Consider the following 26,378-nt stretch of genomic DNA (forward strand, 5'->3'; position numbering starts at 1 on the left):
TAAAAAACGTCATAGTATAGTAAGGCGTCAAAATTGGCCAAAAAAAGTAAAAAAAAATTTTGACCTCAAAATGTCATAAAAAACGTCATAGTATAGTAAGGCGTCAAAATCGGCAAAAAAGTCAAAAAAATTTTTGACCTCAAAATGTCATAAAAAAACGTCATAGTATAGTATGACGTTTTTTTCAGACAAAAAAAGTCAAAAAAATTTTTGACCTCAAAATGTCATAAAAAACGTCATAGTATAGTAAGGCGTCAAAATTGGCCAAAAAAAGTAAAAAAAAATTTTGACCTCAAAATGTCATAAAAAACGTCATAGTATAGTATGGCGTTTTTTTCGGAAAAAAAAAGTCAAAAAAAATTTTGACCTCAAAATGTCATAAAAAACGTCATAGTATAGTAAGGCGTCAAAATTGGCCAAAAAAAGTAAAAAAAAATTTTGACCTCAAAATGTCATAAAAAACGTCATAGTATAGTATGGCGTTTTTTTCGGACAAAAAAAGTCAAAAAAATTTTTGACCTCAAAATGTCATAAAAAACGTCATAGTATAGTAAGGCGTCAAATTCGGACAAAAAAAGTCAAAAAAATTTTTGACCTCAAAATGTCATAAAAAACGTCATAGTATAGTATGACGTTTTTTTCGGGAAAAAAAAGTCAAAAAATTTTTTGACCTCAAAATGTCATAAAAAACGTCATAGTATAGTAAGGCGTCAAAATCGGCCAAAAAAAGTCAAAAAATTTTTTGACCTCAAAATGTCATAAAAAACGTCACACTATAGTATGACGTTTTTTTCGGACAAAAAAAGTCAAAAAATTTTTTGACCTCAAAATGTCATAAAAAACGTCACACTATAGTATGACGTTTTTTTCGGACAAAAAAAGTCAAAAAATTTTTTGACCTCAAAATGTCATAAAAAACGTCACAGTATAGTATGGCGTTTTTTTCGGACAAAAAAAGTCAAAAAATTTTTTGACCTCAAAATGTCATAAAAAACGTCATAGTATAGTATGACGTTTTTTTCAGAAAAAAAAAGTCAAAAAAATTTTTGACCTCAAAATGTCATAAAAAACGTCATAGTATAGTATGGCGTTTTTTTCGGGAAAAAAAAGTCAAAAAAATTTTTGACCTCAAAATGTCATAAAAAACGTCATAGTATAGTATGGCGTTTTTTTCGGACAAAAAAAGTCAAAAAAATTTTTGACCTCAAAATGTCATAAAAAACGTCATAGTATAGTAAGGCGTCAAAATCAGCCAAAAAAAGTCAAAAAAAATTTTGACCTCAAAATGTCATAAAAAACGTCATAGTATAGTATGGCATTTTTTTCGGAAAAAAAAGTCAAAAAAAATTTTGACCTCAAAATGTCATAGTATAGTATGGCGTTTTTTTCGGACAAAAAAAGTCAAAAAAAATTTTGACCTCAAAGTGTCATAAAAAACGTCATAGTATAGTAAGGCGTCAAAATCGGCCAAAAAAAGTCAAAAGTCTGAAAAAAAAGTCAAAAATTTTTTTGACTTTTTTTTTTCCGAAAAAAACGCCATAATATACTCTGACATTTTTTATGACATTTTGAGGTCAAAAATTTTTTTGACTTTTTTTGTCCGAAAAAAACGTCATACTATACTATCACGTTTTTTAAGACATTTTGAGGTCAAAAATTTTTTTGACTTTTTTTTCCTGAAAAAAACGCCATACTATACTATGACTTTTTTTATGACATTTTGAGGTCAAAAATTTTTTTGACTTTTTTTGGCCGATTTTGACGCCTTACTATACTATGACGTTTTTTATGACATTTTGAGGTCAAAAATTTTTTGACTTTTTTTGTCCGAAAAAAACGCCATACTATACTATGACGTTTTTTTTTACCTCAAAATGTCATAAAAAACGTCATACTTTAGTAAGGCGTCAAAATTGGCCAAAAAAAGTCAAAAAAATTTTTGACCTCAAAATATCATAAAAAACGTCATGGTATAGTAAGGCGTCAAAATCAGTCAAAAAAAGTCAACCTTTTTTTTGACCTCAAAATGTCATAAAAAACGTCATAGTATAGTAAGGCGTTAAAATCGGCCAAAATGTGTCATATTTTAAAACGGCCTCAAAATGGTCATAGTATAGTAAGGCGTCCAAATTGGCCAAAAAAATTCACAATTTAGTCAGACCTAAAAATGGCAGAAAGAACATCATACGGTCGTAAGGCGTCAAAATATGCCAAAAAAAGTTATATTTTACTATATATTTTTACTCTAATTATGTGTATATGGATTTTTTTAAGAAGCTAATAAATTAACTGGTCATTTAGATGCAGCAATTTTGACTACAATACAACAAAATGCTTATTTAAACACTCTTTATTTTACAATAATACTATGTGTGACAGGTCATTAAATTATTACATATTTTCAAACAAACAGGCACATTAACTCTTTTATTGTGGCTTCATCACCTATATTTTTAAAATCTTATTCTGTATCCCTGTAGTTTTGATTCAGAGTAAGCACTGCAATAATTACAACATCTTGCACAGTTGGAAAATCAAAACTACACGTCTTTAAATGAACAAACATATAAACAGTACACTACCGTACAGGTTTGGCGAATAAAAATCTGTGTTCAGTGCATAATGTGCATGGCATCGGAGAAGATACATTCATCACCCTGTTAACCGCAGCTTTCTGCTTCAGTCCTCAGTGTCAGAGCTGTCTGCTGGGTCGGTGTTATGGGTCAGCATGTAGTTGTCCATGTCGATGGAGGGGCAGTTGTGGATGGAGTAACGCAGACGCTCAGAGAGAACAGCCTGACTTGTGTACGGGGGCAGGCGAAGCAGGAAGAAGCAGGTCTGAGCAGTAGGGAGGCCATTGACAGGCTGGAGGAGATGAAGAAGTATTTTTTTTTTTTTTTACTATTCGTATTTGTTCTTGTAAACAAGCTTATTACTTTGTTAGTAAATGGTCTTACCCTGTCAACCTTGATGATTTGGAACTTCTGTGTGATATCAGCCGGGTTGGAAGGCAACCTGGACCTGCCAGAGACGAAACGTAGGAAAAGCACCCTCTCCTCATTGGTAAACTCCTCCAAGCTCTGCCAAAACCAGCCAATAATCTGGTGGCTCTCAGTGATGTCACGGTAACGCACCAGCTTCTTCAGCATCTCAACTGAGACCTCTGGCAGGCCACAGACCAGCTGCTCCAGCTGCTGTGCTGTCAGCAGGGAGAGGAGGGGCACGGGGATGATAGTGGACATGCCCTCTCTGACTGCTGCCACCTGGACACAACAGAACAATGTCAGCTTTGATAGGAGCTTCTTAGGAGGGGATAAAAGGGAACAACAACAGGAACAACAAACAGACTGTGAGTGGTAATGGAGACTGGTAGGCAGACCTAATGTTTAAAAGGGATGTTTCACATACAGTAGAGAGAAAGCCACACCAAGTCTGTTTAGTGAATTTAGCTGTAAGCATGTAGTTTGCATGCTGGCAGATTATTTGGTGATATTTTGACAGCTCACCTAAATACACCAAACCATTCTCCAGCTGATCAGCCTTTCATACCTGTGAATCCATCTCATGCAGTCTGTAGTCAAGAGCTCTCTCCACATATTCAGTCCGGTTGGTAAAGGTTAGTGATACGTTTTGACCTCCAGGAACCACAGGTACCAGCCTTCCGTCAGCACTGTGGGCCATGAACGAGTCCAGTGGGATCATCTTCAGACAAGACATAAGAAAGGATAATGTAGAAAAATAATGAGAGGGGATGGGAAGTAGAGAATGAAATGTCAGTTTAATATTTTTCAGCTTTCAAAGCTGGAGATCTACAGGAATATTAATGAACTCTGCAATAAGCCAGTTTGCATTTTATCTCACCACATGAAAATTATCTTCTGTGATTCCACTGTTTTCTAGATGAAGGATGCCTTGGAGGGAACGGTGGGTGAGCAGGTCTACCTCCTCAAGGTCAGGCCCTCCCAGTGGCATCGAACAGAGTTGTTTCCACACCCATGGAGCCAGATGCAAGTCCAGAGGCTTCTTGGTGCGAATGGCCACAGCCATAAGGATACCCAGGAAGCGAAACTGGACCATGTGATCCTCTGAGAGTGCTGCTGGGTTCAGCAGGAACCTGTAAGAGTGCCAGAGGTAAAAGATCACATTTGAAATATGTGTTGTTCTGTTATTAGCATGTTATGTTTGGTGTTTTTTTAAAGAAGACTACACAATGTGCACCTGTCAGTGTTACAGCCCACATCTGCAAAGCTGTTGGGAGTATGAATCAGAAGATCCACCACACCAGACTGCAACTCCTGGTCAAAACATGTTATTGACAATTTACATAAAGCAGAATATTTAGCTTCCATCATAAGATATCTCTGTTGCTCATAGCCCTTCTCTGTGCAATTTCCATCCTACCTGGCACATCTCAGTGATGGTGTCATCAAACACTCCTCCGGCATCGTCGGCTCCCTCACCAACAAGCTTGACCTTCCAGGCTCGTGATGGCAGCCGAAGCTCCAGAGGATTCAAGCTCACTACCTGCTTTGCGATCTGCACAAAGATGGGTTTGCTCGAACGCCCTCTGAGAGAGTTTAGAGAAGGAGACATCAATCATAAATCAACTGATGGACACATACTAACAGATATAAAACAGACAGACAGCTGCAATCAAGGGGTGATTTAAAGAAAACAAGTAAGCAAAACAACCGAGGTGACAGATTAAAGTCCTGAAATTCCGTTAATAAGCACTGCTGGCCAGTTGGAAATACAGCAAGTTGTTTTTGGGCACCTCGTGTTTTTCCACCAGCTGACCCCTGAAGACATACAGACCCTGCCAGCTGGCTGAACATCATGGTCACCATTACCTTGTGGAAATCCGTTTCACAGTGATCTGTGGCCCATATGTTTTGCCCTGGGTCATTGTTCTGCCAATGGAGCGCACTAGAGGAAGAGTGTTGACCTTGGGTGACAGAAGGCCTCTAAGCTCGCCCCGGATGATAGCAGTCGTCCCTGAACTAAAGCGTGAAGTGGACACCTGAATGGAGGGAAGGACATGAAATAAAATGGCAGGAAGTGAATGAGGCATCACACTGAAAGAATGATAGTGAAGAGGAAACAAGACTAACAAGCAGGAGGTATGTGATTACCAGCAAGAAATCAAATATTTTTTTCCTAACATTTGTTCTTTTAATGGATTAAAAGGGCAGAAAATAGGATAAATGACTACCGGTTTCTTGGCGTCGAGGTTGAGCAGCCTCCAGGACTTGTACATGAGATCAGAAAAGTGGTAGAGTACCCTGAGGCGCATGCTGAGGACATCAGGGCTGCAGTCTTTCAAGGTGTTGTACTGTGGAGGAACTGACTGGGGAAGGCCAAGCTGGAAATTTCCAGAGCCACCTGGAGATGAAGGTAACAGCTGGAGTTCCATGTCTATCCTCTTTCATGGATCATAGATACAAAGAGCATTTGTTTGTGTACTGACACTGTAGGACTCTGTGTGTACCTGAGTTTTTCATCGAGGTAGACGGGGTGGTCCATGCTGAACTGTGGCAGCGGCCAGCAGAGATCTGTCTGATGTTTTTCCCCTGGAGGGCCGTTATGAGTGTGGGCTCCTTCACTGGGTTGGAGTGTCCAAGACCAAGCTGCACCGCAAACATTTAAGCCCACAATACAGTCTTTAGAGTGCTTCTGATGTGCAATGAAAACAAACTTAATTAGCATGATCAACACTGACGATTTTGGTTACCTGTCCCTCACTGTTACATCCCCAGGCGTACACGTCTCCAGTGGAGGACAGGGCGAGGACATGTTCACAGCCCACAGCAATGTCTTCTATAAACAGCCCCTCCAGGGACGGCACAACCTGGGGGCAGGATTTATTCTTCAGCATGGAGTCCGGCAGGCCGATCAGACGCTCTGAAGGATGAACAGAAGGAAGCCAAGATACACAATGGCACATGTGAGTGTTCTCTAAAAATATACCAACAAACTGGTGTATTTTTTTTCTGCATGCACACATTTTTGAAAGTGAATGAAGACACAGTCTAAATCAGTACATCAACATTACTATTTCTAAAATTGCATTTTAAAATGAACATTTTAAAATCAAGTTTAACATGGAAATGTACCTTGTCCAAACGTGTAAACATGTCCATCACAGGCCAGTGCCACAGAAAACTGAGTCCCACAACTGACCTTCTTAATTCCCTTGTTGCACAGCTGCTCCACTTTCTGAAAATAGGAACAACCAAAAATAATATTTCAGCGACAGTACACTATAGAAGCACCTGTAAATACACAATGGAAAAGCACTCAGTTAAAATAAATTCATAAACAGTTAAATTAAAGAATATGAGAGAAACATTGATAAGCATGTCTCTGGTATTCTTTACTACTTTCTCCAGGGAATCAAGCAGGTAACACTAAACACTATGTGTTTTGTCTTTTGAGGTTTCCTTGATTTGAGTCTTTGTCACCATTAACATACCTGGGGGTAGTATTTCGCTGTAGAGGAACCAGTTCCCAATTTGCCATAATCCCCATCTCCAAATGCCCACACAACCATGCCATCGAGGGATTGCACCAGAGTGTGGTTGAGACCACATGACACCTGAGAAAGATCGCCAAGTTAGCTTTGATTGGTTAGAATTTGATCTTTTTTTTCCATTATGGAGACAAAAATATATAGTTTCATCATCCGAGTCTAGGAATAAAAGCCGATATCATCCATTCCTCACCTGCCCCACATGATATCCCTCTAATGCTGCCACCCGTTCAGGCAGCATTTTGTTGGATGTTGACCTTTGACCCAGGCGGCCAGATTCACCACTGCCAAAGGTGAACAGTTTCCCATCTGCCGTTACCACAGCAGAGTGTCGGAAGCCACAAGCAAGCTGGGAGGAGAAAGGAAAGCAATATGAACGTTTCAGATCACAGGGTTAAATTGCTGTGTCTGTGTCATTCTTCAATGTGTTGGTTGCAATACTAGTTAATTATTTTACTACTAACATCTTTCCTGATGCTTCTAACAACACGGCATAAAAGCACAGAAATATCACATAGGAGTTCAGAGCAGACTTTATCTCTACCTGAATGACCTCCTCTCCTTGTAAGGCCTCTATCTGTTTGGGTCTCCTCTGCCTTTCGCTGTTGCCATGCCCCAGTTTTCCGAAATCTCCGTCTCCCCAACTGAACACCTCCCCAGTCTCAGTCAAGGCCATGGAGTGTCCATCTGACCCACAAGATGTCACCAGCTGAGTCACCACATACCCTGTCCACAAATAAAAAAAAAAGCCAATAAAGAGCAGCTTGTAAAGATAATTAATTAAGAAAGCATTAATTAACCAACCAAATCTACCAAATCAAAACTGCTATACTACAGTTAAAATACTTCTTGTCTGAGGCAATTAGAAAACTAAACATCTAAAAGCAGACAAGCTCAGACTTGGATGAATACTGTACCTTGAAAAGCAAAGATAATCGTGGGGACATAGAGATCATCAGAATTCCCCTGGCCCAGTCTGCCATACTGTCCTTCTCCTACAGCCAATACGGTCCCATTGGACTGGACCAGGAAGGTACAGTTCTGACCACACACGACCTGGATGATATTGACAGCACCCACAAGGTGGGACAAAAAAAAAAGTTAGAAAACAGCAGCAATGTGGGACAAAGTCTGTGTCCTGAGAGAAAAAAAAATTGCTACCTGTTGTGTCTGTGATAGAGAGGGTGCAAGAGTAGGGATCATGAGGTTGGTTCCCATTCCTGCCAACTGTCCGTAACGTCCGTTCCCCCACAGGTATACCTCACTCTTTCCCCCCTGTTGCCAGTCCTAACACAGCAGGTGAAATGGAAATTACTCTCCAGCTAAAAGACAATGCTATTTCATTGTGAAAGTAAATTGAAGAAGTAATCTTTTTTTTTGTTCGGCAAAATGATTTTTTTAAGAAAGGATGTTTTGTGCTTTGTTTACAGATGGCTAAGCTGTTACCTCTGGTCTGGTGGTTGCCCAAGACATCAGCTGTTCATCCATCCTGAAGCTCCACTTGCTATTGTCCTAGAAGATAGAGAAATGTCTCAATAGATGTCTGCATTGTGTATATTTCAGTCATTTCGGATTCCTGAAACATATCCAGCCATTCCAAATAACACAAAGACGTTCGTCACTACTCACCAGTGCCTTGACGATTTCATTGTCTTCCACCTCCTGAAACTCTGAAACAATGAAGGATTCTGGGAAGGCAGTACCGCTGGCAATGGCCTCAGCGCTGCGGACAGTTGTGGCGTAGGTGGCGAGCCAGCTCCACTCTGACGGACAGGAGTAGGCATCAGGACTGGTGTGGTGTGGAGGGCGTGGGAAACGGCACAGGTGTTTCTCTAAGGACAAACCAACAGTCAAGGAAGCCAGGCTCTGAAGGAAGGCACTGTGGACTAGCTGGTCACCTGCTGCAACGTGGGTCTGTATTGAGATATAAAAACAGAAAATGAACAATAGCATGAATTGAAAAAGATGTCCTCAAAAATTACAATCACATTAAATAAATTTCAAACAAACTACTTTATAATGCGTTTTCATTAATGACCCGCTCATGGTTGTACTGCTCCTGCAACAGCAAGGGCAGCCTCTCCAGGAAGACAGCCAAGCAAGGTGCTCGATTTAGACCCAGGATGTTCTGGCTTCTGAGAACCATGCGACAGGAAGCTAGCACATGATTTTGACTGATCCAGTCGGGGGTGCAGCAGATCAACAAAACGTCCTGGAAAAGAAACAATTGTAAAGTAAAACAGGCAAAAGAAAATGTGGCATCAGCAAACAATTAGGCATTTTTTAAACTTGGTTTTAGCTCTTGTAGTAATGAACAAATTAGGTGATGGTTAGCTTAGGGGGAAAGAGTTAGTCTGGCTCTATCCAAAGGTAAAGAAAAAAATCTAGCACTTCTAAAGATCACTAGTCTAAAGGAAGATGACTGTCTTCTAGCTGTAGCTATATATGAAACAGATATGAGCATGGTATCAGTCTTCTCATTTAACTCTCTGCAAGTAAACAGATATGTTGAACTATTCCTTTAAGGTTTAATGGAAATTTGAGTTATGAGTGATGCAAATTACCTTTGATCTCCCGAAGCAGGCAGCTACGCCCAAGTTCGGTATCCAGGTGGTGCTGACGACCGAACCCAAACCTGTAACAGTCTGTAAGACTGAACCATCCTGCAAGAAGCACAGAGAGGCAAGAGGTTTCAAATTCTGAAAGCAGACTTCTGAAATATTTACTTTAGAGTAATACACAATAATAGTTTAATTATCTGGCAAGATTGATTTTTATTTAAGTGATTTTTGTGTTGAGTTCAGATTATGAAGTGGCAGAAGCTCTACATATTATCTGACCTGTAAGGACCAGATATTGAGCAGTCCCCCGATCCCTCCAGAAACCAGAGTCAGTCCACTGGGGCAAAATGAAAGGGACTTCACTGCTGTAATGTGGCCATGAAGTACAAACACACACTTTGCACTGTCCTGCTGTAAAACACAAACAGAAACTGGTGATTTCATTAGCATAAATAGTTAAAATCAAACTAAGAATAACTGGAGCATAAAATCCTGCAAACATTTTCGTAATATCAAGATATTAGTAGATACAGGTCTGCAAAAGGACTTCGAACAGCAGAGCCAAACTGACCTTGACATCATTGTTTTTATTTTGGCTTGGGGAGTTGTTCAGCATGTTGGGTAACAACACAGTGGTACCCCCTTGTGGCAATGTCCAGACATACACAGAGCCATTCTGACAACCTCTATAGAAACATGGAGATAAAAAAAAGAAGTTTCTACTACATACGTAACAAACATGTCTAACAAAAGGAATAATCCTACAATAATCCTATTAGATATCATTAGATTTTCACAGTATTTCTATAGCTTTCTCTGGAAGTGTTAGAATTTTTGTTGTTGAGTTAATGAATGAGTCATTTAAACTCACGCAGCCATCATGAGCCTGGGTTCAGGTGCTCTGCCAGCGAGTGGGCACCATTCAGCGATGTTAACAGTGCTGGTGTGAATGAGGGAGTGCAGGGTCACCCAGGTGCCCCCAGAGCGTCCCAGTATCTTTGTTACTTCTGACCTGCCCAAACAGAGCAGCAAGTGTCCTGTGGGGTCCCATTTGAGAGAACTCACACTATCCTGCAGCGTGAAAGGAAGGCAGACGGGGTAGTCAGTGAGAGCAAATGCAGTGGAAAATTATTCCATGTAAGTTCTACATCAAAACGTACAGACAAGAATCACATAGGCAGAATTAGTTGGATGTGAGTACATGCAGTTTTTCCTGTGCCTCTTGTCAGGCCCTTCAGCATGCTGCAGTTAAAAATGAATATAGAGTAAACTTTGAAGACAAACCTGGAAGACAGACAGCACTACAGGCTGCTCATTCTCATAGGTCTCAGTTGTGGCTAGAAGGATCTTTCCATTGTGATAGCCCACAGCAAAAGGCTTGTCCTCGCTGTGCCAGGCGACACACTGGGGGGCTGGGAGAAATCAGGGGAGAAGAAAAAAAAAGTTAATTAAGAATGTGTTCATATTCAATTTTAAGTCTTCTCTGTGTGTCTGTGTAAGTCACTCCCTTTACATTTACAGTATACTAAAATGTGAGTGTGATCTGAGCATTTTCATGAAGAACATGCTATCAGGGTGAGTAAGTCACAGTGTGGATAGCAGCCTCCTCACCCTCTTTCCTGTGGCAGTGGTTGAGCTCAGTGCTCTTCACATGCAACTCTGTTTCCTGCATTGCGACCTGCAGCCAGCAGAGGGAGCCATCCAGCCGACCCACCAACAGGCTCTCAGCAGGTCTGTTCTTGCTGGCCAGAAGCTGGTCCAGAACCCACAAGCTGAAGGTCTGAGCCCAGCAAAGGGCTGTGACCCGAGACACCTGAGCCTCCACATGACAGTGAGATCCTGTAAAGCAACAGAAAAATTCAAATTGTAGTGACATCTGTTCAAATTATTAGGCATTTTAATACTATATATAAGTCCAACTCAAATCAAAACTGTGCTTTACTGAATGATGTAGGTGCAGAGTTTGACACTTTTCACATTCATCTGCTGAATGGGAAAAAGCTTCAGGGATGTGGCTATAAAGATGATTTGGAAAAATGTGGAATAATTCTATCAGACAAATTATTATTCAAAGCAGAGCATTTTATGAGTCTTAACACATGCCTGGAGGCGGTCTTTGAAGAAGTTCTCAGTATGGAAATTTGAACCACTTTTTAAAATGATGTCTCATTTTAAACTTTTGCCAAGCTTGATCAAACTGTTCACTTAAAAAAATGTAGCTTTACGAGCTGTACAACTCAAGCTTAGTCATTTATAAAGAATTAACAAATTAGGGTTTACTATTATAAGTCCTGTGAATTGTTTTTGTATTTTTTTTGTTGCAGTTTTACATGTATTTTATTAATTAGTGAATGTACTGTACGGAATAATCAGTTTGACTATTATATTTTTAAATTCGTCTTTTACCTTTTTATAATGTAAAATCTTTAACACTGAGGACAGTAACACTTTGCAAAGGAGGAACATTCACTTACTTTACAACACTGTTGTTAAACTGCTGATAATCTACGAAATTAACAGCTGTTACAAGACAACTAATAAAATCAGAGATTAGGGAAAAAGAGAAATAAACTTGCCCCTGATGTTCATGATGTTGATGTGTTTGTTCTCAGGGGCAGCCAAGAAGTGTCCCCCTGTACTCCAGTACACAGGAGACATGTGATGACATCTACCGGCCCTCTCGCTGTTTGATCTGTCCGTCTTACTGGAGAGTCAAAGGGAGAAAAATGTGGGTTTACAATCCAGTCCTTTGATAGCAACCCTTCTGTGAGACTTCCAGGTTTAGTCTATAGGAACCGTTAACTTTTCATAATATGTTTTAAGCCTAAAGTGTAAAATGTATGTCTTTCTGTGCATGCATATCAAAATTAAATATTATTAATTTATATTTTAGCTATGAATAAAACAAAGGTTTGAGTAGTTAGACGAACAGATACCCTTTAAAATTAGCATTAAAAAATACTGGATCAAGCAGACATAACCTTGTAATACAGGAGAAGGTGGTCTGTAACTCCACTGTGTTGTGGCTGACGCTCCATAGTTGTACCACCTTGTCCTGAGAGCATGTAGCCAGCAAACTCTGGTCACTGCTCCAGAAACAGCTGGCCACCTGAAAAGAACAGAAATGATGCAAAGAGTCGTTTACTACATTTCACATGATTAGTGGGGAAATGTCAGACCTGTACCACTAATATAATCCTTATCTTGGTAAATATTTTAAGGACCACTTACTGCTGTTGACAGTAATGGTCAGAGGTGTGATTTAAGTTCTTAATATTCTGCCTACAGAATGTAGTTTTTTTATTAGACTATACTTACCTTGTTGTAATGTCCTTCCAACCTCTTGAGAGGACATTTACGCAAGTCTCCAGCCAGGTCACTGTATGTTTGGGGACGATTAGGACTGTCCCGTCCTGTGGCGGCCAAGGCCTGAACCAGCTGCTGTGCTGCCCACTGGCGGTGTTTACTGGTCAGCCTGGCAGATAGGACACATGCTGCCAACGCATTAGCCAACTCCAGAGGGCCCACTCTGGCATTCAAGTGGGGTAAAGGGGAAGGAGGCAAGGACGAAGAAGACACCCCGTGGTTTCCTGCATCTATGTTAAACAGACAAACAACTGTTATGAATAATCACAAGATTTAAAACGCTGTAATGAATAACACACATAAGACCACAGCTACTTAATAAACTGCTCTCTCTCACCGTTTGACTCATGTTCTGTCCTGTCTGGGATGTAACAGTGAACACCCTTTTCAGTCAGCAGCGACACTAGACTTTGTGTGACCAGGAATGTTGGGGGCGTCTGCTCATTGTAGTCCCTCTGCTGCTGAGCTCCCTGGGCTGCCAATGCTAGACTGGAGCTCAGACAGCCTCTCTGCTGTGGGTCACTGATGGCCCCAATGTTCACCCCTGTAGCTGCTGCCATTAGGTCCTACAGGCAGCAATATTAGGAAAGGATATTCACATCTTAGAAGTTCCATTCATTTGCCAGCATTTATATATGTTCACAATTAAATAATCCCTTAATGCAAAGATAATTCCTTATTTCTATGGATAATAATTTCTTGATAATAATAATTTTCAATGCTTTTGCCGCATTTCTTCTTTTAATCTTGGACTAACTTAAATTTGAGCAGATGTTCAGCCAAATGATGTGCAATTACTTCAGAAATATATAGCTATATGTGACACTGTGATAATTATTGAGATGTAAAATTTAGGGTTAGGGTTAGACCAAAGAAAACTGACCTGAGTGCATATCTCCACCAGCTGTCTGTAAGCAGTTGAACTATGGGATACCACACTGCCAATGGCGGAGGTAAGAAAGCTGAGGCAGGTGGTGTTGTTGCGTTCTGTTGCCAGCCCCTTCACACCTGACTGTCTGTCCACACAGGTGTGAGCCCTGCCCCCAGCTGCTAGAGTCATCAAACGCACCAGGATACGGATATCTGCCAGACCCAGGGACTCTAATCCATTGGACTGGCTGCACACTGATGCACTGGAGAGGAAGATAAAAGAGGACTGCTGAAACCACTATGAACTGGTCAACAAAATTATCAACAAGGCTATATTCTGGTCAAACGTACTGTACCTAGAGGCAGTCTGAGACAGTGCTCTCATCACCATGCTGTAAGCTAACAGAATCTGGGCTGTGGAGGTGACTCTTCTTAAAGCTTTCAGTCTATCATGAGAGTCCCTCAGTGATATTGCCTGCTGTCCAAGGCTCAGAGAGGTCTTCTGCTCAACAAGGGCGTTCCCTTGTGAGGAAAAAGAACACATCAAACGGCATTCTATTAATTATGGACAAATTCCTGATACATGCTACACGTTGCTAAACTCACATCTTAAAGCACTCTGACAGTACATGAAAACCATGGCACACTTATTCTTCTAGTGTGGGCATGCAAAAAAAAAAAAAAACATAGTCGATCACTGGGACAACCGGGAATATGCGTGCCTCAGATACCCAGCTATGATAAATAATTAATGAGTCTCTATGCTGCAGTAAGTTTGACTGTGGATGGACTGCGGATGCTGTCAACAAGCACAGAGGGAATGTGGGTGTGTGTTACAACAAGTGGGCTAAATCTTTCATCAGAGACAAAGTGAAAGAAACATCCATTGCAACAGGAACAAGAGGACAGTGAACCACTGAATAAATGTGACCTTCTCTTCTGTTTGTATATGAATGAATGAATGATATGAATAATATATTTTGAACTCATTAGTGCTGAACTACAAGTAGCTACTAGAATAAACACCAGGTACCTTTGGGAGTGACTGCTCTCATCGGGTCAGCAGAGCTGTAAACCCGGGCTCCGAGTGGATCTGGTTCAGTAAAAGCAATGGGGTCTGGTACCGGCTTCTTTTCAGTCAGTCCCAGTGGTCTCAGTAAGAGCCCAAAGTCCTCCAATCCTGTGAGCTTGTCTGTGTCACTCTCGTCTTGGTGGCTCATTTCCCAATCATCTGAGCAAACAGAAGTACCATTCAAATTGTTTTAAAAATTAGTTAATGAGTCTCAAATTTTAGAGAGTAAGTACCCAAACACTCTTCCCTACCATCAGATGTGCTGTCCAATTGGCCAATCAAATCAGATGTCAGACCTTTAATCCTAAAAGCAAAAGGAGGACAAAAAAATGATTTAAAAAAATAGGCTATATACTATAACCAGTTACATTTACATTAACCTCAAAATCTCATTAAGTTTTTCTAAAAGTATGAGAACAACAAACACAGGTTGTTATGCAAATTATGTTGCATGCATCCATTCTTCATTTCCTGCTTTTATATTTTCACATATGTTTTCACCTTTCATATTTAGAACTTGTGTTGCTCAGATTTGCAGCCAGATACTTTTCCCTGCAGGAGCTGCAGAGGAGGTAGAAGGGAAAGTTGGAACCACACTCCCCTTTGAACCACACATCCACGTAGGCCCCGGTGCTGTCGTAGCCCTTTCGTGCGGCACTCTGCCCGCAGCCTGGGTGACGGCGCTTTATGTGATTGTTAAACTGCAGGGTGAGGGTGTTGCACAGCTCACACTTCACCATCTGACTATGTTCTTCTCCAGCCTAAAACAAGAGTAATAAGATGGATGATAATGTTTCTACAACACGGACAAGAAGAAAGTTTAAGCTAAGCAAGTCTAGACATGAAAAAACATATCAGGCCTACAAGCAACTCCGAGTTCCACTGCAGTATGTAAGAATGAATACTGCTAAATCAGTATGTGCATGTTCAGATTCTGCAAGAAACTTAAATTTTGCCATTCATTCATTTTATTTGCTATGATGTGATATTTGTAACAAATGAATCTCATGGTTTGACCACAGTGTTTGTCATTTTGCATTTGAAATGATGACATCTATTTAATAAAGTAACTGAAATCATGTTGTTTTGTTCATGTCTGAAAGATGATAATTTGTGTGTCACCTCCACGATCTGGAGTGTGTCTCTCTCCAAACTGAAGAATGAGGGGGTGAGCAGGTCCTCATAAGTTTCCTCATGGTACGGGTCATCCATGTAGCCCAACTCTGACTCCTCCTCAGCTGAGTAAGGATGAAACTCCACCTGCTCTGGCCATTCACCCACCCCTGTGTGCTGTTGGTACAGCTGTGGGAGCGGGTTGGGTGATGGCAAGTCTGAAAAGATTGTTTGTTTCAAATGAAAACGCTCAGTAAAATGTACACAAGATGGTCACAGTATTTCAATCAGGTAATCCAACACAGCTTGAATGTGTACTAGGGGTGGTTAATAGGTCCAATTTCCTGATCCGATTCGATTACGATTATTGAGTTTCCATTTGACAACAATAACCCAAAATACACCAAACAAATACACGTATTGCACCATTAAAAAAAAAACAGCTGCTGAATTACACAACTTCTCTTTTATTGAATAACATCTCAAAGCACCTTCAGAATTGTGTAGTACAGGTGTAAGTTCCAAATTAGTTTTTATTTTAAGTCGTTTCAGATGTAGTCTTTCACTGGGGCTAGCCCTCATCCATCCATCCGTTTTCTATACCGCTTGATCCGTCGGGGTCGCAGCGGAGCTGGAGCCTTTCCCAGCTGACTACGGACGAGAGGCGGGGCACACCGTGGAGCGGTCGCCAGTCAATCGCAGGGCCGACACGCAAAGACAGATGACTACACTCACCTAGGGACAGTGTAAAGTTGCCAGTTAACCTAATGTGCATGTTTTTGGGATTGTGGGAGGAAGCCGGAGTACCCGGAGGAGAAAACTCACCCAGGCACAGGGAGAACATACAAACTCCGCGCAGAAGAGCTCAGATCGGGGTTTGAACCTGGAGCCCTCATGTAGCTAGTATTGCCACAGTACTTTAGCTTAGTGCGGCAAAGTTTGCAGACAACGTAAGTCCTGTTGACGAGTTTAGAACTCCTGCCATAAAACCCAAAAATGCACCAACACGCTCGCTTTTAGCCCAGATGGAGCTGGATGGATCGGTTGGTTGTCGGTTAATGTTTTTTCTTCGTCCATTTCACACGCCTCTAGCCTTGCTAGCATAGTAAGCTTCCTCGCTGGCTGTGTTACAGGGTGTTTTGTTGTGGCTGTTAGTCAACAACATACAGAGCCCATATGTTAACCGTAGGCCTTTAACAACAACAAATGCACCAAGAATTGCAGCGCTTCAAGTTAAGTTTTAAACTTCCTTGCCTTTTCAAAAACGTCCGCCACAGACGGAGTGGGCGTGCTCGGAGGGATCTTCCTTTTCTGCGCGGCATTCCTCTCATATTCAGCACAGCGATCGAGATGTTTGGATTTCATGTGATAAACCCGACGTGGAGAGATTCTTTGCAGATGCGCCCCCTCTTGAAATTTCGACAATACATGTTTTGCAAATCGCTATCCGTGTGTCTTTCTGAGATTTACTGAAATACGTCCACACCGCAGACATGTTGGCTGCTCGTACTGGCAGTACGGTTTCCGCTTGCGTCATCACAACATCCTGTTTCGGCCATGTTGTTTCGGTGATAAAAGTCTTCCGGCCGGAAACCGCAAATGCACTTTTGGGCCATTTTCGGCCGATTTTTTTTCGGTGGCCGAATATTCGGTGCATCCCTAACAAAAACAAAATCGATCTTTGGAAATTTAATAATCGACTCATAATCGTCCATAATATAATTGCGATTAAACAAGAATCGATTTTTTCACCACGATACACCCCGATGTGTACATTTCATTTCTGAATCAAAGCTGTTACTCTGACCTGCTCTCCGGAAGGAGGTCCTCTGAGTTGAGCCTGAGCGTCGCCGACGTGCTGGAGGAGGTCTGTTCCTGGTAAGGTGGACATCCAAGAAGTTCTCCCTCTCTATCCAGTCCAGACCTGGCAATAGGCTGTAAACAAAATAGCACGCAGGCCATCAGCAAATTGTCTGTATTTATAACAAAAATACACTGCCACTTGCAAAATGTCCGCATGTTCCTTAAATTCCTGACCTTTCATTGGCTTGACTGGTGGGGCGCTCAGGACATTGTACGGTCTCTGGCCCATCTGGGGACGGGGTCTCAGGAGCACCCTCTGGTCTTGGTGACTCAGCTGCCTGCTGCTCCTCAGTCAGGGGGTGCTCTAGCATCCAGCTCGCCAACACCTCAATGGTTTGAGAGTCCAAGTCACCTGCTACATCTGGGAGGGACCACAGGGAAGTTGAACTGTCAGAGTTCAAAAAGAAAGGATGGATCATGGAGTGTTGTGCAGCTACTTCATGTGGGACATCATCACCAGATGATCACGCTTCTGTGTACTATTTACTGTCAGGCTGGCACATCTGCTCTGACAATACAGTGTGTGACAAGGAGTGGTGTGAAATTTGTGATATGGTAAGTGAAGAAAGGCCTTAAATTTGGACAATGGGGGGAATTTAAGTGATAAAAAAGGTGATGGCGTATACTGGTGCTATGTGCAAATGTGAAAATATTTATACACTTTGTTGTTTACATGCGCATTATACATACAGTGGATGATCTGTGTCATTTGTGTAAACGAAATTCTGAATTGGTTCACTTTTACCGTGTAATGAAATTGTAGTCTTAGATGCTTCCATGATTCTTCTGAACACACATAACTGATACTTTTCTTATTACAAATACTACAAGAAGGCTGCAGCACACAGTGAAGGACAGATGTTTAAAATAGAAAGCACATGAAGCAAAAATCTTGTGGTATCAGACACACTCCACAAAGCAGTACCTGCTGCCTCCATGGCCCAGTAGATATGTCTCATAGAGAATCCCATTTCTAGCAACCGACTGGTGACAAACATTTGTGTCCGTTCTGGTGGTTGAGGAGAAAAAGGAAAGTACACAAAAAAACAGAAAACAAAAACAAGCCCACAGCTACATTTTGAAATCTGTGGAATTTAGAAGATAAATAAATTATCGTCACATTTTGTTTTTTCTTTTCCTCAGTTTATGTTGTTTTATTAGTCTACAGACCAAGAAATCCTATGTACAGTGCTCCTCTTCAGTTTAGTTTCCATATCTTGAATGACTGATTAGACCTACCCATCTACAGGCCTATTAATCCTAAGATAATATATGAAAGTCAGAGCAATGACCTTAAGTTTAATGCACTTCCCAGCAATGTTCAAAAATAACATCAACATAACTGACAATGGAAAAAATGGTGCCATTCAAGCATGTGAGTGCACAAACTGTGTCATGCATGCAATTCAGAGTTTTTATATCCAGTCTAATAGCAGAGCAAAACACATGCTGTTTTGAGCAGCAGATAAGTTGTGACAAATAGCTGAACATGTAAAACCATGCAAGAGACAGAGAGTTTCCAATGAGTTATCATTGTTCTACAGTCCTCCTGTTATAATAACACAGGAGTCTGACTGAATTACATTCATGTTCAAATTACATTAATAGCATGTTAGACTTTGGAGCCAGCATGGGGAAAAAGTTTGTTAAAAACTGAACTGACCTGCAATTCTGCAGCATTTAGAAAAGCTATTCTCTTTAAAACATTGTGTTGTTCATCTGTAATTTTACATTAGGAGATACATTTAAATTAGAGGATTTTTACTTTTCTATGTACTATTTATTGGCTTCCGACAGCTTTTCCCCCATTAGCGTCTCTGTGTTTGTCCTTACCCAGGCTGCTTCTGGCCTGTGTGCTGCAAGGACCTGGTTCCATGAAGCTAGTCTGCTGCTCTGTGAAGGCATCACAAGAAGCAGAGCTGGCCAGGCTGAAGCAAGGGTGCAGAACGGGTGGAGCACTAACCAGGCCGGTAAGCGTAGGGAACCGAGTTAGCACCATGTGCCTAGAAGGAGTGAAGATACAGTATATGCAGTAATAACACAGTGCAAGTGGTGTTTCACCACCAGTCTTCAGTCCCGAACAAACTTTTGAAATATTAAGTATATAAAAGCACAAGGTGAGCTTTATTTAACCTGATTTAAGATGCCTTAAAAATCACAGTAAGTCATAAGCATGTGTCCTCTAACGTTAACATTTTCCTCACGCCTGGTAACTCAGAGAAGGTAGTACAAGATGTGCTTTGTACTGTGGGAGTCTTTTGGCAAAGAGCTTTGCACTATTCTTGTCAAAATTCTCCTCCCTGGAGGACTTTGATTTTCTGTTCTATTTTATTACATAAACCAGAAGCTGTTTGTTTGTTCGCCTCTTGAAAGCAGAATAACACTGACACTCCGGTCAGCTGGCTGGGTTAGGAGAAAAAACAAGCAGGCAGAGCTGCAGCCTAGACTAAAGACAGTGCAAGCAGAATCCCCACTCTCTTTTTTTTTCATATAGATCCTAACTCACCCATTCCCTGGACTTCAGAAAAGCTGCTGCTGCCAAAAGATACAGGTCTGTAGCAATCAGTAACATGAGAATTGAGCATTACTCCGGTTACTGTGTTAGTGTTCATTTGTGAAACGTCTGACAATGTGCTGTACCAAACTTTTAGTATGACTTACTTAACCGACAGTTTAATCAAATTAAATTTTTTTTTTTATAATGAACACATTTGATACTCACTGGAGGAGACTGATGGGAAGGAAAGGGTTGAAATTATCAAGGCCATCTGCCTGCAGGTTTGTCGGCAGAGAGGATGCCAAGTCAGTATTAGACGATGAGGCAGAGGCTCTGTTTGACTGGCCAAAGATGGCAGTGCCTTCTGAACCTGCGCTGTACAAGGACACAGAGCTGGAGGACTTGGAAATGGGCTGAGAGGACAAGTGGTGGCCTGATTCTGCAAGGAAAACATAGCGATGGTTAGGTAGGTAGGTTAGATAACACCCATTAGTTATTATTATACTATATCTTTATTTTGACCATAAATACAATACAACAGAGCTATTTTTAAGTCTGTCAGTGCAACTCCCTGGTCCTTGAGCACAAGTCTCAGTCAAGTCACAAATCTTCATAAGAAAATTGGAAGTCAAGATTCAAGTCTTTGAGGTGTGAATGTAGATTAACAAGTCGTTTCATTTCAACATTTTCCTTTTAAAGATGTGTTGTGTTAATAGTGTTTTTTACATACTAACTAGAGCTGCAACGATTAGCTGTTCGACAAAACATTAATCAGCTAAATTGACAGCTGATGGTTTAACTTTGTTGTAAAATGAATACCTTTGGGTTTTCTACTGATGCTTCGACAGAATAAGACAAATGAAGATGTCACCTTAGGCTTCAGGAAACTCTAATGATGATTTCCATCATTTTCTGATGTTTTGAAGGCCAAATGATTAATCGAGAAAGTAGTCAGTGTCTTAATCGATATTGAAAACCATTGTTAGTTTCAGGCCTAATATGAACCGAGTCCTTTCAATGCAAAGGCCAAATAATTAAATGTTCATGGTGTGTGGCTGAGCAATGCCTCCATGTCCCACCATATCTTATTCAATTCAATTCATTCAATTAATTGTTTTACTTTACAAAGTAAAAACTTGACAAGTCCAATTTAAGTCCTCAGTTGTAATTTTTGTGACTCAAGTCAGACACAAGTCCAAGTTTCAAGTTTCCAGCTCTGCAACAGTACTGTAAAATAACAGAAATAACTAGCATCAATGTAAATACCTTTGCGTTCTTTGTCCTCCTGCAGTCTGTTAAGGGCTCCTTTGTAGATCATGACCTGAGCCCTTTCCAGGTCGGTAAGAGACACGCTCTGTTTGATGGGACAGGGTCTGACAGCCCACTTCACCATGCTCTGCACCACATACTGTAGCACTGATCTCAGCTCAGCACTCTCATCCCATTGTTTGCTGCTGGCCTTACCCTGGTCGGGGTTTAGGTTGGAAAGGGGACTCGGTGAAGAGTTGGGAGGGTCATGTTTAGGCACTAGAAGCAAATCTGATAGCTTCTCACAACTAAAGATGACAGTAAGGGATTTCAAAGCGCCAATGAGAAGATATGAGACCCTAACTGCTCTCATTTCAAGTGCAAAGGCTTCCACTTTGGAGGTTTGGGATGTTTGATGAGGTAGACAGTTCACCTCGTGGTGATCCGCGATCTTTGTTGCGTCTTTGGTCGCGGACGGTGATATGAAGGGGTCTGTTTCAGCCTTTTGATCCTTCAACTTTCTCCTCTCGTCTTCTGTCAGCCATCTGACTTCATCTGACACGTCTTCATCCAGACAGCTTTGTGCCTCACCCTCTTTCATGTTCTCCTCTGAGCATTTCCTTTTGGTGGCAGAGTAAGCCCCCAGCCATCCCTGCTCCTCCAGAAGCCCCATCAAACAAATCAGATCTAACAACACCGTGGGTTTGAGGCCTCCGAGTCGGGCGACATCACAGCAGGATATGTCACAGGGCTCCAGTGAGATGATCGGCATGTCGCTGGGTGACCAAGAATTCATGGAGCTTAGTTATTGGGAAGGATGGCAAGAACCCACAGATAGATCATGGATTGACACCAGGACGGATTCAACAGGGATTAATGGATTTAAGAATGAAGAAGAAGAAGCAAGGAGAAAGTAAGATCAGAGGGGTAAATGATGAAAATAAAGTAAAATGTTAGACAAACTACAGAGGAAGAAAAATAAACACTAACAAAAATGAATTATACAGAGTAATAAAGATGCTGAAAGGACCAAGACAAGAAAAATATAATAACTGTTTAATGGAAGTTAATGAGAGTCATCACTTAAGAAACATGTGTGAAAGCATTTCATCATAAGTAAGTGAGTATATAGATATACTGAATATATATGTGTAATACCTGACAGAGAGGTCTGCCTCCTCCCACTGAAGCTTGGCCAGGGAGCTTCCTTCTTTCAGGACACCAAGCAGAATAGCCCTGCGTCCGCTGGGCTTGTGCAAGCACAGACCTCCAGCCCGCAGACCGCTGTCCACTCCCCCGATCAGAGCCAGTACCGGCCACACTTCATTGCAAAGAGCAGCCAGCTTGGCCTCTGACAGGGACCGACGATGTGCTAGCACCTCCCCTGTGTTGTCACCAGTCCGGTCTTTGTCTCTGTCATTCTCCTCTTTCTCACAGTGTGTGGGACTGATGCCTGCAGGAGAAAGTAAGGCAGTGACAATCAAACAAAGAGCAATAACCATTCAAAAAATGAATGTCACTTATAAGCTGCCTTTAATATTGATACTCAAATACTGGATGCCCTCTAACAGTCAGTGGCAGATGCTCAAGCTACAGATGTCCTGAATCAAACACAGTCTCCAACTGGTTTCCTCCATCTGTTCCTCACACCAGCTGTTCACTTCTGGGATTTACAAGAAACTGTTTAAAGTCTCTTTGGCTAACTTCATTGCAGTTTCACATGACTAAAAGATAAAACCTCAGTCGGTTAAAGAAAAAATTAATGTACACTCTGCATACCTCAAAATCTTAGGGGGGCAGTATTATGCAAATCTGACTGTTCAAGTTCATGAGGTGATACATCTGTATGGTGAAGGCAGCTTCTTCGAGGATTTAAGAGCATGGAAATTACTGTGCATCACTATATTTGTAATAATGCATTTGCATATTTGATTGACAGGCCTGAGCATATGGAATCAAACCCAATCTAACTTTAAAAAAAAAAGTTGAAGATACAAGATTTTCCTGAACTGGCAACATGGTATGAAAAGAGCAAAATAGAGTACTAAACAACACTCTAAATTAAATTGCCTAAACTTCTGTCTGACCTTGACTGAAGTCATCCTCTTTCAGCAAAGGACCAATGAGCTCCAAGTGTGTATGGATGTACTGGTTGATGTGCGAGGCCCACTGATCACACTGATGGAGCCTACGGAGGAGCTGCACTGTCGACTCCAGCAGCACCGTCGTCCGAGGGCTGCAGAGAGGCTCCCCAGGAAGTAGATTACTGGGCATGCCTCTCATCTGGAGGTCACGCAGTGCCACCTGTGTGAAATACAGAAGTACAGTTTTGTTGCACTTCAAAATATTGAAACTTGCAACTAAATTACGGGTAGCTGTCTGTTCTCCTTGTCTTTTAACTGTAACTGTAGACGATTGTGTGGAGTTACTAGGTCCTACTATAATTCAGTCCGCTGGTATTTATTCTTACTCTGGTTATCAAAAACAAAAATGTTTGGGGGCAAAAACACAAGTGCTACTTGCCCCATGTAGAGTATACCAAGTACCTTCTCTCCAGGATTACTGCTGTAGAACAACACACAGGGGTACAGTTCAGAGGCAACCACACCTTCAAATGCCAACTTTGGCTCCTAGCAGAAAAACACAAACACACAAATACTGCAGAAAAATACAGCAGCGAATTAGAGGAAAAAACTCCTGAATGCTAACTGTGGACATTTGGTCTGACCTTGTCATTCTTAGCAAATGATATGGTGTGAGCCTCCATGTCCAGGATACAGGTGATGGTGTCACCCTGGGTAAAAGAGGGAAGCGTGCGAACTAGTTCCCCTCCATGATACAGGTTTCCACTATACGCTCGATACAGCCACATGTCAGTGGTGGTATGGTGGTTGTGATCTCTCACTGGCCAGCGTGAAACGCCAATACATGTGCCCTCATTGCCTCTGTTCTCTTTGGTAATGTAGAACTGAGGAGAGAAGTCGGGTACATGTCAACGTATGGGAGATGTTTTCTCAGCACATTTGAATTGCAAATATCTGGTCAATAAACACCAAAGAGAAAGCTGAAACCAGTCCTTACTTTCCATATGAAACATCCAGAGGTGATGGCAGTGGTTGCCAGGCCATAACCTTTCCCCCCTGAACCATGGGAGAGGATGTTCCCATTCTCCAAAGAAGAGCAGATTAGCTTGTGTGGGTCAAAGGAAAAATCTCCAATGGGAATACATTCATCATGGCTGCCAGGATTCTGCAAAACATGCGTTGAATAACTCTTAAGCATTGTATACCAGCAATGTCCATCAACCGAATAAATACATAAATTACATGTTGCAATGGCAGGGAATAAATGGAAAAATATTTATACAGAGAAAATGGAAACGGTTCACAGATGTAAGAAAACAGTTCTAACAAACTAACTGGCCAAGAGATTTTAACTGTGAATGAATTATCACTCATTAGCAAATCACATTTTCAAATGCTAATTTTCATTTTATACTCAAGAGTTATATTTTATATTTACGTAATTTGCATAATATTCTTTGTAATTTGACACTTATTAAATTTGTGTTTATTTTTCTGTCCTCTCTCACTTTCCATCCTGCCCCCACCATGCAGAACAGGCCCATCTGTTCTATCAAGTAGCCCTGCTGTTTTCAGTTTCATTACTGCCAGGAGTGGATTTCACTTCTTGCTAAACAGAGAATTTTCGCTCGGATTACTGCATTCATTCATTATTTTCAACCTGTAAAAAACACTAACGCATTTCCTTCATGATTTTTCTATTAAGTTAATGGGCTAGTTATTTGTAAACATAGAAGAATACCAACAAATAAAATAAACGCATGATGAATAAATAAGGACACATAACTTAAGTTGAAGGGTTTGCAGAGGCATTTTTTTAGAATCTTTCCTCTGATAGGTAAACAGGCTACAGTGCATAGTGGGATAGTTCACAGCTTAAAAATTTATTTTACAAATGGTTTATTATTCAAGGAAAAGAAGAATAGTTGCCTCTTTTTCACATGCATTAGGTGACTGGTCAAGACATACCATGGAACTAAAAGGACAATTTTGTTTCACACAGTAATAGAAAGGAGAAATTATACTGGTTATATCTCATTATAATTTAGTAAAAATTATAGTATCATAGGATGTGCTTAAGTCTTTAAAATACATAATACTTTTTAAAATAATACTTCTTTATTACCCCCGTGTCTTTTTCGGCCGTCTCCTCGTGGGTCCTCTCAGCTAGTGGTTCCTCCCACATATAAACAGACAGGAGCTGAAAGAGTTGTTTAACAATCTACAAGAAGAAAAAGAAAAATGGGAAAATTTAACAAATAATACTAACATCTTAATGTACAATTTCAGACAAACACATCACACAGTCAGTTGTCTGTAATCAATTGTCATGTTGAATGCATGACTGTATTCCTCAGTTACTTTAACTCACTGATTTCTTGCCATGAAGTGTAACTCTGTTTAATTTTTTTAAATCACTGCATCATACCTGTTGTATTTGAACTGGCTCAGAACAAGCAGGTAACAGTCTTTCTAAAACATGAAAGGCCAAGAGCTTAGTGCGAAGGTTCTGGAAGAAAGGAGATCCTGAAAAGAGGATGGAGGTGGTGAAAAGGGAATCGAATGGAAAGCATGTAAACTGTTCTGCAATGTAAACAATATCTAGGCTGTCTTAAAATTATTGTTTAAAAGCATCTTACCTAAAGGGCACTTGTGTGAAATAATGGCCATGAGTGGATCAATCCATTTGACAAAAGTAGAAAGTCTTTTCATTACTCTTAATGACAGTACACGCCTCAGAAACACCATGAAATCTGCAAGCTGAGATTCAACCACTTTGCTGCTTTCCACTCCTGAAACAACAAAATGGCAGGACAAAAGTGTTCAGAAACACAAGGACTATTTCATTACTGGCTTCACAAATGCCACATCTGAATAAATATAACTGCGCTCTTTAATTACACTGTTCTGACAGGACTTAAAACTTAAAAAAAAAAACATTTCAATGATGTTCAAAACAGCTAAATTTGCCACACCAACTAGATTTGCGCTCTTGCTGTTAGAGTCCAGATCTGTTCTCTCAGCCGTTCCTCTCTCTGCTGTCTGCTGTTGGTGGAAAGTGTGCAGGACGTTTTGGAGCTGCTCACACATCACTTCCATTAGAGCAAGGGACACTTCAATTGGCAGTGAATCTTCACAGGAGCTGAGAGGAGAGGACAATTTGTTATGCAAATGT

The 26,378-nt window shown here is 40.9% G+C and overlaps 1 protein-coding gene across 7 annotated transcripts in view; it reads right to left on the reverse strand.

Annotated features, from left to right (window-relative positions):
* Positions 1–2,334: 2,334 nt before the first annotated feature.
* LOC121195108 (probable E3 ubiquitin-protein ligase HERC1) overlaps positions 2,335–26,378 on the reverse strand; it is a 38,918-nt gene continuing 14,874 nt past the window's right edge. For 2 of the 7 annotated variants that reach the window (XM_041058353.1, XM_041058351.1), the window contains exons 31-80: positions 26,179–26,345; positions 25,843–25,995; positions 25,632–25,729; positions 25,329–25,424; positions 24,201–24,368; positions 23,848–24,087; positions 23,666–23,749; positions 23,207–23,423; positions 22,278–22,572; positions 21,138–21,919; positions 20,097–20,310; positions 19,208–19,377; positions 18,300–18,383; positions 17,549–17,735; positions 17,319–17,446; positions 15,521–15,729; positions 14,900–15,159; positions 14,650–14,702; positions 14,360–14,557; positions 13,683–13,848; positions 13,340–13,589; positions 12,794–13,022; positions 12,409–12,686; positions 12,072–12,199; positions 11,667–11,794; positions 10,702–10,929; positions 10,375–10,502; positions 9,962–10,161; positions 9,662–9,776; positions 9,370–9,501; positions 9,094–9,192; positions 8,568–8,741; positions 8,159–8,443; positions 7,976–8,041; positions 7,691–7,816; positions 7,447–7,585; positions 7,074–7,255; positions 6,723–6,878; positions 6,473–6,595; positions 6,114–6,216; positions 5,732–5,901; positions 5,489–5,627; positions 5,213–5,382; positions 4,851–5,020; positions 4,402–4,567; positions 4,219–4,295; positions 3,862–4,114; positions 3,550–3,702; positions 2,958–3,263; positions 2,335–2,865 (exon numbers count right to left, since the gene is read on the reverse strand). In XM_041058353.1, the coding sequence (XP_040914287.1) occupies positions 2,680–2,865; positions 2,958–3,263; positions 3,550–3,702; positions 3,862–4,114; positions 4,219–4,295; positions 4,402–4,567; positions 4,851–5,020; positions 5,213–5,382; positions 5,489–5,627; positions 5,732–5,901; positions 6,114–6,216; positions 6,473–6,595; positions 6,723–6,878; positions 7,074–7,255; positions 7,447–7,585; positions 7,691–7,816; positions 7,976–8,041; positions 8,159–8,443; positions 8,568–8,741; positions 9,094–9,192; positions 9,370–9,501; positions 9,662–9,776; positions 9,962–10,161; positions 10,375–10,502; positions 10,702–10,929; positions 11,667–11,794; positions 12,072–12,199; positions 12,409–12,686; positions 12,794–13,022; positions 13,340–13,589; positions 13,683–13,848; positions 14,360–14,557; positions 14,650–14,702; positions 14,900–15,159; positions 15,521–15,729; positions 17,319–17,446; positions 17,549–17,735; positions 18,300–18,383; positions 19,208–19,377; positions 20,097–20,310; positions 21,138–21,919; positions 22,278–22,572; positions 23,207–23,423; positions 23,666–23,749; positions 23,848–24,087; positions 24,201–24,368; positions 25,329–25,424; positions 25,632–25,729; positions 25,843–25,995; positions 26,179–26,345 (9,028 nt within the window). In that variant the 3' untranslated portion in view covers positions 2,335–2,679. Of the gene's footprint in view, positions 2,866–2,957; positions 3,264–3,549; positions 3,703–3,861; positions 4,115–4,218; positions 4,296–4,401; positions 4,568–4,850; positions 5,021–5,212; positions 5,383–5,488; positions 5,628–5,731; positions 5,902–6,113; positions 6,217–6,472; positions 6,596–6,722; positions 6,879–7,073; positions 7,256–7,446; positions 7,586–7,690; positions 7,817–7,975; positions 8,042–8,158; positions 8,444–8,567; positions 8,742–9,093; positions 9,193–9,369; positions 9,502–9,661; positions 9,777–9,961; positions 10,162–10,374; positions 10,503–10,701; positions 10,930–11,666; positions 11,795–12,071; positions 12,200–12,408; positions 12,687–12,793; positions 13,023–13,339; positions 13,590–13,682; positions 13,849–14,359; positions 14,558–14,649; positions 14,703–14,899; positions 15,160–15,520; positions 15,730–17,318; positions 17,447–17,548; positions 17,736–18,299; positions 18,384–19,207; positions 19,378–19,880; positions 19,928–20,096; positions 20,311–21,137; positions 21,920–22,277; positions 22,573–23,206; positions 23,424–23,665; positions 23,750–23,847; positions 24,088–24,200; positions 24,369–25,328; positions 25,425–25,631; positions 25,730–25,842; positions 25,996–26,178; positions 26,346–26,378 lie in introns of all 7 variants that reach the window. The other 5 variants (XM_041058354.1, XM_041058352.1, XM_041058357.1 and 2 more) reach the window with 5 other exon arrangements.

This window comes from Toxotes jaculatrix, chromosome 16 (assembly GCF_017976425.1).
Source record: "Toxotes jaculatrix isolate fToxJac2 chromosome 16, fToxJac2.pri, whole genome shotgun sequence".
NCBI classification, from domain to species: Eukaryota; Metazoa; Chordata; class Actinopteri; family Toxotidae; genus Toxotes; species Toxotes jaculatrix.